Genomic DNA, 12,984 nt, shown 5'->3' with positions numbered 1-12,984 from the left:
TACTTCTGAAAATCTCAAAGTTACAACAAAATAGACATTATATTAAATTTTACATTTTCACTGAAGTTTCTTGAAAAAACATAGTCCTCATGATCAAAAGTATTCATTCATTGTGAAGCAAGTAATAAATACCTAATTAGTGGCTTACTCACCTATTCCCACAAGAAAGCCTGCAGGAAGAAGTAAAGATACAACAGGAAACTTTTCCTGCTAAGAATATTCTGGCTTTTTGCCACTAAAAGAGGACAGGGCATTATTTTGGGGACAGAATTCAAATTCTGCTGGACAGGACGTGGGCTTACCAGAGCTAGGTGACAGGAAAGGCTTCATGTCGACATAGGAGATTTGAAGTAAGAGAGGAAAAGAGATGATGGAGAGGAGGAAGAAATTATGTACTTTCCTCTCAGTCTTAACTCACATAAATTTTTGTTCTGCTGTCAGAACCTCGTCCTCTCCTAATGGGGCAGAAAATCTGCTGGGAAGTCATGAAGGAGGCAAAACAGTATCATCTTATATGCTGACATAAGGATAGACAGTAAAGGGATATATATTCCTGGGATGCAGTCTCTGCCAATCTATGGTGGTGTGACTGTGACATCTTGTAACAGGTCTAACCATGTCTATTATACAGTATTTTTTGTCCATCAAAACCATTTTATATGTAATTCACACACTTTCTTCCATTGCTAGTCTCAAATATGTGACTAACCCAGGTGAAGATGCCAAAAATCTGAAGCTAACACCTTTAAAAAGATCTGAAGTAATCTAAATGTATATGCCAAGGTAGTCGGTAGCATCTATGAATAAATTTTCACTGATCTCTAAGACAGCACCTTCCAGTACTTTTTAAAATGATACCGTTAGATGCCGAATCACTTAGGTGCTTTCAAAACAGGAGTTACATAAGTCACACAACCAATTTTTTAGATACCACTCTGAGTGTTTTTCTGTTACAACAAAATAATTGAAAGCTTAATTTATTTTGCATGGCTTGAATCCTAATGTGATTATAAAGTAAACTGACTTTTCTGCAAATACTAGAAGCTTAAAATTGAAAATCTTAAATTTTAATTAATCATTTTCAGTAATTGTAAATACAACTTGCCCTATATATTTTTTTTAAAAAATAATTACAAGGTGTCTCTAGCATTATGACAGTATTGCTTTGATACTTTTATTAATATTATTATGGTAACAGCATTCTGTGTGAGGTAGCTGAAACATTTATTACTGTGCAGCTCGTCAGTAAACCTTTCTTGCATTTATTAAACCTCCTTCCTCTGTAAATAATCAAAAAGCTAATCAAGTCACTCAAATGCCTTAAAGCAGTGATTCTAAATCTTTTTCTTCCACATCTTTTACGACGTATTTTTTTAGTTCCTCCTGGACGGAGGACATTATAGTTTTTGGATTGAGGAGACAAGGCACACAATGTTTTCTGGAGAGCAGGTCACCCGGAGCGACGGGGGGACAAGGGGGACATTCAGCCGGGAGGTAGTGGTCAAGGCGTGGAGAGGACTAACGGGACAAAGCAGCACAGAAAGCTGGCCGACAGGGAGCCAGCGATCCCGTCGCAGGAGCTTCTGCTGAGCACGCGAGACTCGGCAGGATAAAACTTAGAAAAGCTCACACAAGACTGGGCTCCCTCCAGTCTGTGCTGCACCATCCCCAACCCCAAACCAATACCCGGCTGTCCCTGTTCCGCTCTCCTGCTGCTGTCACCTCCAGGGTACGTCCCACGACCCTTGAGAAAGACATCAGGCCTCTCGCTTTGAGTACCTCCGTCTCAGAGCAAAGCAAAAAAAGAATCCTCAGCGAGCGTGAAATCTTACCTCAACAATATCCGAATTTGTGCGACTCTCATGCGGTTCGTTGTACTCGGTATATTTCAGCAGCACTTTGTCCATATCAGTGCTGGCATACTGGAACAGTTTGTTGGTGCTGTTGAAGATGATCAGAGCAATCTCACAGTCACACAGAACACTCAGCTCGTAAGCCTTCTTCATTAACCCAAATTTCCTCTTTGTAAATGTCACCTGGAAAAAAAGAAAAAAAAGGTCCGTCAAAAATCCCCAAGCTGGTCTTTGTAGTCCTCCTTCTTTTTTCGGAAATACAATGTGTGACTGCTGTAGTCTTTGAATTGAATATGTTCATAAGGCAAAAGCATAAATATAAACATAGTTCCAAAACAGAATGTAAGTATGTTAGCTAAGTGAGGAAATATACCTAATTCTCACTGCACAAAACTCGAGGTACAGGTAAAGAGCATGGCACATTTTCATTAATCAGCACTACGAAGTGTTGATACTGCATCTTTCCCTGTAACTTTTTAATTCGTATACTCTTTATACTGCATACATCTTTTCCATCAGTATTTTAAAACTGCACCTCTAAATACTTTGAACACGTGGAGTCGAATCTTATTTTGGATAGTTATTGACTTTGATTCCATGCCCTGCAACTCCCACTAGATTTTTTTGTGGAACAAATTATTTCATACAGAATTTAAGTTGTGTGAAATAGACACATTGTTCGTATAAACACACAATAGTTTTGAAGAAATATCAAGTGTTAAAAATTCAAACACTCATGTGAGAAATGAGAAATACAAAGCACGAATGAAGAACAAACAAACAGTTGGCCAGCAACAAATACCACCTTTGAAACATGGTCTTTTCTGAACACAGATGTAGCATACTTTATCTCATTTCAAATTAGATGCTTAGAAATCTGAACTGGCGTGTTTTAGTACAAAGGACTTTGGGTCATATTGTATAGGAAAAACTAGGGATGTGCTTACAAGTTCTCAGTAGGCCAGCTAGTGCCCTGACATCAGGCAAAACCTAGGTGGTATGAAAAATATCGTTACTCTGTACAAACCCATAATCTTCCACAGGGACTGTTTTGACAACGAAAGACCTGCACATCAAATTTTTTTTTTCTCCTCTTTTCTGCCCTAACGTACAAGTTCCAGTAAGACGTGTGACTCAGAATAAGAAACTGTTTAAGCTAATTGTATGGTTGAGTTTTCCTCCTTCTTCTGTTTCTTCACACATGCAATTTCCACTAAGTGTATACAATGACTGTGAATATTTTATATCTATTTTTTTCTCTACTAATTTTCAATGACAAGATTTTTTTAAGATGAAAATATGGTTTTGCTAAGCCTATTATTAATCAAATTTAACATGTAGTCAAGGCATTTGATATGTCAAGGGCAGGCAAGCCTATTGCTGCACTTGTTGCTACCATTCCTTAATACCCATAAGCAGTAGCACCTCTGCACTTTAATGCTGAGGCAAGAAGATTTGTCTGTACACGGTTCATATGGCTGCTGTTTTATCTTGTCACACTCCTAATGCAAGTTAATGCTAACTGCGACCCCAGACTACCTTAAAATCCCAGCGTGTCAGGCCATGGAAAACGTGACCTTTAAGTATTGTTAATCCCTGTTTGCTAGTCCATCTCAGAAAGATGAGGCTCTGTGCCAATACTACGAACATTTATTCTCCCAAACGTATACTGAATGTTATTCCTCTTGTTGTCATTTCAATCTCTTTAGCCCCTGCCAACATACTGTTAAGAAAAGATGGATTTCCATTAAATACAATTATTCAAGCATCTTAAAAACACGCTTTCCACAGCACCGGTCTCAAGTATGCATAATTGATAGTAAGTTCTTTCTAAATTTGTCTGTCTCAATGGCTTTTGATATTTGGAATGAGAGATAGGTAACAACTTCATTCAAATTCTGAAACCCTAGTCTTTTAAATACTCATTTAATGTTTTCTCTGATTACAGAAAATTGCAATGCATTTGTTGAAACATATATATATCTATATAAGCATGTTTTAGAAAAAGCTAAACATACAGAAAATAAAATGTACTAACTCAACATATTTTTCTGCATCTAAAATGCCTTTCAATCAACTTTTTGACCACAGTACTGTAGGTGGAGTGTCTCTGTACAGTATGGTTTCTGTTGCACAGAAACCTCAGAATTTAGCATGTTACAGCTTCTTACCATCAAAGTACACTCCAGTACAGAAATATCTTTAAAGCCACTGTTTGTGTTTACTGTTAGGTGCTCCTGAACATTTAGAATAACCACACAGCTGTGCTGCATAGCACATACTTATTTCGTAATACTTATCACCAGAATGATACTGGTTAGAGTTCCTTTTTGTGGAAAGTCAAAAAAAGAACAAATCAGCTAGATTTTTTTTTTTTTTTTAAATATAATCGTAATTGCTCTGAATTTGATTTGGTTTTAACTCTTGATCTTTCTAACATTTTCTAAATCTATCAGATAATGCTTTCTGCCACTGCTGATAAATGCATTAAAAAATTGTATCTACTACTGTTTCTATGGTGATCTGGAATATTACCTTTCCAAATATGCCATTCATTGTGGTTTATCTTTACATATAGATATGTTACATATATCTATATGTAAATTTATCATGCTTTTACAACAGTCTATAGCAGGGGTGAACTCGTATTTTCAAATGTATAGTGAAAGGTCAGTAACTTCAGGGAAGATTAAGAATACTTTTCAAGCCTTTTAAAATCAATAATCTTTATTCATACTTTATTCTGTGTGGCTACATAAGGAAGATGAATATACTTCTTTTCCATATGCTAAAATATTTTTGTGAGCAATCTAAGAAGATAGCATCTTTATTACTTTTTGGGGGTCTCAATTTGTTAACCATTTGTTATGTTAACCATACTCAACCAAATTAACAGTATCTTAGAAATATTGTCTAAGGTAACAGATAATATGCTAGTATTGCAGCAATTTTGCTGAGTGGTAAAAATTAGAATAAATTATTTAAAAAATTTGATCACTTTTGTCTAGGTGGAAGGTAGCATGCAACCTACAATTAAGATGCTTTGACCACGCTTGAACTGACTCAGTGCTGAAAATGAACAAGACACACATGATCTGCATGAATGCAAGGTTTTGAGTAGCTGAAGCTACAGTACCAAAAAAATCCAGGTGGTCACATAGTCTTATTGTCATATACTGCATTCAAAGTTCTCAGTCATGACAGCATCATATAACAATGGAATTTTGTCATTTGACAAAAAGAACACTAGTGAGACTGAAAGAAAACACACATGCAGTGAGACAACTCAACATATTTAAAAAAGGACATCCAAGAAAGTGCATATGTATGCATTTCAATATCTGTTTAATATTTTTTTTTCAGCAGCAAGAATCAAATCACCACATTTTCTTTCCTGACAATATTAGCCAAGATATGATTAATTATCCCTGCTGTCTAAACCGCTGTTAATTTGTAGGTGTTTTTCAGTTCACAAGTTTTCTCCTTTTTAGGAGAACTGTAGGCAATTTAGGAAGCCTTTTGCTTTTTGGGATATAATATTTTATAACGACAATGTGAGGATTAAGGAGAAAGAAAGTGGAGTGGAAGGAGGAAGTGGAACAGATAAGAGGCCAGCATTCAACTGTCTTTAAAACCTTTTTAAGCATGTGTATATAAAACACAAGGTTTGAAACACCAGTAGTTTCTAAATACTGTTATGAGGTGCTTTTATGCATATTTTTATATATATGCAAAAAGAGCAGTGTGCAGAGAGTACCACATTTACCTTTGAAACATACCAAAAAATAACCTAATTCCATCCCTTCATATTGACTGAAAACGCACTAGTCTATTACTATTTGTCTTAGCGCTATGGTTATTTTACTTTTTTAAAGGGTTATTTTAAAAAAATTAAGAATCAAACTGCCCTCATAACGAGAATGGTGGTTACTAACGAGAAAGTAGGTTACTAAAGCCTGCAGCATTTTTGTATATGAAGAAGCACAAATGCTGATCACTTTATAGGCTGTGAGCAAATCAGATGCTGCTTTCAAGTATAGGGAAAACTACAAAACCCCCCCATCAGTGAAGTTGCCAGCTTCCAACTTCCTTGATATAAATCAAGGTGAACTTTTTATGCATTTTGGATGACATTCTGCCTAATAGGCGAAACCCACCGTATGTGCTAAAGAAAAGGCATAAGGGGATGGTTAAAAGTACTTTTTTTCCACTTCAGCTCTGGCTCTTCTTCAATACCATGGAAACACCTCTCAACTAGCTCTTCATGTATAAAGCTGCAACAGTCTTCTGAGATGGTTCATGGACTAGTCATTGCAATGACTGTAAGTGGAGCTGTAGACAGCCTGAATTCAAGGGCGGATATCACACCCTGTGATATGCTCCATTTAGAGGGTAATTTGGCCCAGAGCAGATTTTCTTGTTTAATCGCTAGTAGGTAGAACTTAAACTAAATGAACTAGAAGGTAATGTTGCTTAGTTGCAAGTACAAATTCTTTCATGTGCTGAAATTTAAATTTAAATATGTGTGTGTAGAGATGGTAATAATGGCCACTGGTAATAATCTTTATTTGGCTAAATTATAACAAGAATTATATGCTTCTTATAGATCTTATAGTTAATACATACCCTCATTTAATGAATACAACCTTCAGGATACTTTATTTATCTTTGTCGCAATGTAGTCTTTGTTTCTTTCTGTATTTCTTGGTGGCAGTTGTTTTGGGATATTAGTTTGGTTTATTTTTTTATTTTAATTCAGGTCCTTCTAGTACTTTTTCTGAAATCTCACACACTCCAAGAGGCTGAGCCATAACAGCACTCTGGATTTGTCACTAACAATCACAATATATGTGCTAACATTTTATATTTTGAAACTAGCAGTCCTGTGATCTTTCAAACAATTCAGTCCAGCCAGTGGCAAAATATCAGTGTTCCCCTTACTTCTTCCTATCCTGATTATAAAGATATATAGCTGCTGACATAGGAGAATGAGGGAAACCGGGAATTCGCACGTGATCCTTCCCATATGCATTTCCTGCCATTAAACATGTATGAGTGAATAGCAAAAATCAGGGAGCACTGATGCACAGAGGTATCTGATACAGACACTGCCTAGTCAAGAAGAAATATTTTTTCTCTTTGTTCTTATTTCACCTGGAATGTCTAAATTTCCGACGCAGGGACTAGACCAAGCACAGTAGATACGATGTATGTGACAAATAGGAGGTACTCCACGAGCAATCCACCTAACTTCAAACATCATAAAGTCAAGTTGGTCATGTGTAAACCAAGGGGCTTTTGACTAAAATGTCACTGCCAGGCACCTAATCTTATCATATGTTGAAATCCCAAATAACAACTTGAGAGGTAACAGCTCTTGTCATATTCTCTCCTCCTCCTATTTGATTTTTATTTAGATCCGTTTGTTGTATGAAGAGGCCTGGCTGCGACAACCTTTACAGTAACCCTCAGTGGGACTGGGAAGCAGCACCAGTGCAGGATTTGCTCTAGACAAACCTTCCTTTATGCAATAGCTGGGCATGCCATATTAAATGAAAGACTCTTTAAAGAGCAGTGAAGGACCTTCAGCAGCCTGCTTCCATGTTCTTATAACCCTCCAGCATAACTTACAGGGATGAGACAGCAGTGATTTATGCTGGTAAAAGAGCTATTGTCCCAGAAAGCCTCAAGAGTATTGAACTACTACTTGCTGAATAGCCCAGATAAAGAGGAGTTCTAAGCACAATGCCCTAAAATTATAGCTATAACAAATAAAATGTTTATGATTACTCTGTATAAAAAGTAAGGTTTTGTACTTGTGTGTTACACCCCATTTTTAGTGTAGTAGTACACAAAAAGCAGATCAAATACTTTAAATACTGATATTATTCAGTCTGCCCAAATCCAACACGATGGTGGATCTCTCATACAATTTTTTTCTTTTTAAGTAAAGTGAGGAGGGATAATTGGAAGATGTGTTAATTAACAGATGATATAGCAACTCAGAAATTAGTAGGTTAGGCACTATCAATATGCTTCCCACTTTTTAACTTACAAATTAGATCTAAAAACAGACAGGGAAGCAAGAATAATAATGGTTAATCTCAAATACTTTGTTTCCTTTTGTTGAATCAGAGAGATAAGACTAAGTCCATTATATATAGATGTAAAGATATGTACATATTTTAAACAAAAAACATCATCTCTATCAAAACACAGTAGGTTAATACAATATACAAGAAAGCCGACTTCTTTTTTTCGGTATGCTATCACCAATTCTGGCAGGTACAAATAGATGTTTAGGGTATAAAAACATGTTTACTAGTTCTGTGCTGCTAAAATGTTCATAAGGTAAAGGTCAAAGAATATTTCATTCCCTGCTGAGCAAATGGTCAGGAAGCACATTTGTCTGCATTTCCTGTCATAACAGGAAGAGTGTAACTTCTTCCTCTCCACAATGGCTTCAGTTCTGCTTCCCACCTCCAGCTCCTTCTCCCCCAGGGCTTTCCAAACCATTCCTTGCAAGACAGCAAGGCTGTGCCTGTGTCCGCACTGGTTTTCAGCTCTGCTATGCTGGCAGATGCCTCGCTCACCACCGCACTCTCTTTACTTAGGCTTCTTGCTCACACTTCAAATTAAAAGTAATTTGACCTAAATATTTACATTATGCTAATTCACTCTAAATTATGCTCAGAACATACATTTGTAATACAAGCACACTTAACCTTAAATATAATACATTACAGAAATTCATGGTTCAGTTCAGCAGCTGTCTTAAATCTCTACTTCTCGGGTAGTCTGGCAGAATGTGAATAGTGCTGCCAGAGTTGTACAGATCACTACAATCTAGGGGTCAGGAAAACGTGGGGTGTATTCTAGCTTTACCTCTGAAAAAACTAGCACCAGGGCCTAACTCTAATGCTATATTCTAAGTATATGTCTTATTGTGTGCAATTTAATGTAAGCAAGAGAAGGAATTGAATTATATAAAAGATAAAAAGCATGTGATGTTTAAGACAAAGGTTCATTGAACAGAATGATGCTTAGCTGCATAGTTAAGCAGTTATGTTTTCATATGAAAACATTTCCTCGGGGGAAAAAAAAATCATAAAATCTCAGATCTTGGATAAAATGAAGACACCCCATGAGGGAAGACTGAAAATATCAGGGAATTGGTGGAAAAAAGTTTTCTGTCTAACGTGTGCTCGTGTTAGCCCTAATATGCAAGGCTTCTCTCTGTTTCTACAGGGGATTTTCTGATTCAAATGATACTCTTTTACTCTTTCCTTTTAAATAGAGCTGAAACACAGATAAAAATAGATACACGAGGCTGAAATTAGTTTTGAAACTAGCAGCATTAGGTATCGAAGTCAGTAGAACAAATCTAGGTCTTCCTGCAAACGGTCATTTCCCTCCAGGATATTCTTCCCCTGCCCCATAACCTCACTTTACTTATCTGCTTTAATTTGTTCTCTATTGAGCTGATAACTGCAGTAAGTCTTGGTTCATACCTTCACAGATTTGCTGGAATCAAAGAATGATAAAAAGCCGATGCATAAAAAAGTTAAACAGCACGTGTTTGTTACTGTCGTACCCTATAGACTTACACAGGCATGATACTTTAAAAAGGATGTCTTACTATTTAAGCACCTTAATAATGAAGTGTACTCTTCCTATGGTATTTAATAACACTTAACCTCCCAGCAGCTTATTACAAATTGAAAGAAATATTTTAAACAGTATGCAGAATCATTAGCTAAGCTCAACTCAGTTTTAAGTGTGGATCTGTCAACAGCCTGCTTCACGAGCAGGAAAAAAATGCAGAACTAACGAGCAAGATGATCAGAGGGGTAAGAAATGGTGGATCGCCATATAAGACCTGATATTTTTTAATATTAACTAGAAAAACCAGTGGATTAAAAGCAAGAGTGTGTTCCAGACCTGACAGCAGAATGTCATTGGCTCAGTATGCCCTCTTTCCTGGGTCAGTGTACCTCTGGATTTAGCTCACAGACCATGGATTTAATGAGATATTTTGTAAGTGAACTCATATAACAGTAATACAATATCATTTGTGTCATCACACCCATTTATTTTAGGCCTGGGCAGCCCTGCCTGGACTGTTGCAAAAAGTTTCAGATGATCCCTGTCTACCGCACACCACAACAGTCCCTCATTAAAACTAACAAAATATTTCAAACTGATGAAAAGCAAATAGAAAAAATATAAGGACTTTTCTGAGGAAGATGAATGCAATTTTTCCTTCATGTGTTGATCATAATAGAGCTAGATGAATTATCTCTTTCAATTAAGAAAACACATGAAAATAAAGTTCACCCATGTTTCTGCAAATGCCCTTCCTCTTTTTTTTCTTTTTTTTTTTTTTAAACAACCCAGAATTCTTCACAGCAGCCTTTTCCAATCTGCCTGATTGAAATTTCTGCACAAAAAACTTGTAGCAGTCAGGACCTTCCAATATCAGATGTCAGTGCTAATATTTTTGGCTATCGGTTCTATTGGTCGTGCAAGTAATTATCACATATGCAGTCTTCTCGAATGGGCTGTTGACAGGCTACCATGATCTCATGAGCCTGAGCAACACTACCAAAGATTCATTCCACGACTATATTATCCAGTGCTGCAATAGTAAAAAGAAAGTCTCTGGTCACGTTGGGTGCCTATAACAGGATTCTCTAGAGAGCTTTCATTTCCATTTGATGATGATGGTAACTAAACTACACAAATAAATACACATTTACTCTAGCCCTGGCAGTTACTCTTACTCTTTCTCCCTGTGGCTAAAAGCAGAGTGAAAGAGAATTATTCAGATGGGCTTTTCTGAAACTTTCATAACCGAAAAAAGATTGTGATAATTCATAGAAGATTCAAACATCCTTGCCACCTTCGTCACCACACGGTAACTATGAGGGCCAGGAAAATACAGCCAACTGGCAGCCCACATGAAACAACATTAAATGAATGGCTCCTCCCAGTTGAAAGCCTGAATTCTGTGCTCACTGAAGTCAATGACAGAGCTCTTATGCAGACCAGGGTAAAAGGACTGGGCCTCTAATGTCTAGGTTGCAGTAGTTTTCCTTTAACTTATCCCAAAATGTCAAAGTTTCAAATAGTTTTTGGAAAAGTGCAGATCATATCCCCATATTGCACATTTCTATGATGTTTGCAGCCAGACATCTGACTCTGGACAGTTTCAACTTACATTTATTACAAGTATGGTCACTAAAGTACACAAATCCAACCAACTAGACTTGTTCAGAAGAAATGCTCTTGAAGGGAGGTCAGCACTATTTTTGTCCTTCCCAATCCACTCATTCAAGCACTTTGAACAGCACTGGAGTCTCCTACCATAGCAGACAGTAGTGTGGAAGAAAACAGCTGTTATACTGATAGCACAAGTACTCCATTCAATGGTTAACATAAATAGCTAGTCAGGACACTGGGCAAATGAGTGGAAAAGCAAGGACAGAAATTGCCTTCTGCAGGCCTTGTAACAGCTTAAACCCTTTTCCAAAAACTCTGTTACCCAAACAGATTTACCCTTGCACTAGGAGAGGGCAGAAGAACCAAACTATTGCTATATCCCTTCGTTCAATACGTGTTCCACCTATTTTTCCCTGCATGTGCTGTCCTACAGAGAATTTATGTCCCCGAAAACAGCTGAGGATGCACTACCATGTATATCATATTCCCATCTACGTGCCTTGTATTGTGATACCACAATGAGTCTGATGATGAGCAACAACAAAGCAGTTTCAAGTCAACAGATCTGCTGCTCTTCTTGCAAACATCTTTCAGTGAGGGAGGAAGAAAGAAAAGAAAACAGTCTCCATCCATATCATGGTGAATGGAGCTACAAATAAGCTTTGTGGAACTGTGCTGGTATCTTAATTTTATTAATCAAAAACTTTTAAACTTTTTTTTTCTTTTTCTTTTTTCCCCCGGTGCAACCTTTTAATCTTTTCTGTGCATTCAATTATATTCATGTTATTAAAAAAAAAAAAAAGGAATATAAACCAGTTATTATTTTAAGATTACTGGAAGTGTGTAGGTTAGAAAACAAACAAACTTGCTGCTTCACTGAAGCAGCAAGAGCTCATGGGATACATTATATTTTACAAAACAGTAAAGCTTGTGAAGGAGGACATCTTACACAAATGGTAATAAGATCAATCAGCTACTAGTGAAAATCCAGTTGTATTTAATCACATGTATATCGCTACAACTAAAAAACCTGATCTCATAGTCCAAATGAATCAATGGAAATCTTTTCATTGGCTTCACTGAGCTTTAACTCAGGGCACTAAATGCAAAGAGGATAAAACCAGTAGAAACACTTCTAAATTATGTTTCAGTGTATTAGTAGAAATGCGAAGCAGAATCAAGCCAATTATACAATATGGAGAGTAAAATAATGTAAATCTATACTTTCAGCCTCGCAGTGACTAATCAGCATGATGGATATTATCAAATGCTAGCAAGATAAACACTTTCTGTATTAACACTATAGTTGTTAGTATTCTAGTGTTACAGTTTTATTCATAATTATTAGTTCTGAAAGCTGGTGCTAGAAGTCGTGAAGCTCTACTGTAAATGACTTGAAAGTCTAACTGTCTTCATTCTTTAAAGTAAATTTAGCCTTTTGTAAGATATCTCTTTGGCAAAATTCGGGATTAAGTTCTCCGTATATCCTGTATTTGAGTAAGCAAGTTAACACTGAAGCTATTGTATGAACTATTGTTACTAATGGCAAAATTTTGTAGTTTCGTATCATTTACAAAATAATTCAGGTTCACTTCAAAAAGAAGCCATGATAGTATGAGAAAATTACAAATAACTAGTGTTTTAATGTTTAGTGATAAATTCAGTTCAATATTTAAAATCCAATTTCAATTTCAAGCTATAAACAAATTAAAATAAATATGGTGACAATTTGATATTGATAGAATTATTGCTTTTTTACTTGGCCCACAGCAATAGGCAACCTTTAGGGAAAACACAGAATGTATCCATCAAAAATATAATTTTGCTTTTATACATGATTTTCTGCCATGGGAAACACAAGTGACTACTAAAACTATAAAATTTAAAATTTCTTGGAAAGCATAATTAA

At 36.3% G+C, this 12,984-nt stretch overlaps 1 protein-coding gene across 22 annotated transcripts in view; it reads right to left on the bottom strand.

Moving 5' to 3' along the window:
* MEF2C (myocyte enhancer factor 2C) overlaps window positions 1-12,984 on the bottom strand; it is a 141,127-nt gene that overhangs the window by 65,209 nt on the left and 62,934 nt on the right. For all 22 annotated transcript variants that reach the window (XM_075741258.1, XM_075741266.1, XM_075741256.1 and 19 more), the window contains one exon: window positions 1,833-2,036. In XM_075741258.1, the coding sequence (XP_075597373.1) occupies window positions 1,833-2,036 (204 nt within the window). The remainder of the gene's footprint in view (window positions 1-1,832; window positions 2,037-12,984) is intronic.

Source organism: Balearica regulorum, chromosome Z (genome assembly GCF_011004875.1).
Source record: "Balearica regulorum gibbericeps isolate bBalReg1 chromosome Z, bBalReg1.pri, whole genome shotgun sequence".
Taxonomy (NCBI): Eukaryota; Metazoa; Chordata; class Aves; order Gruiformes; family Gruidae; genus Balearica; species Balearica regulorum.
The sequence above is the reverse complement of the archived record's forward strand: the minus strand, read 5'-3'. Positions and strand labels throughout refer to the sequence as shown.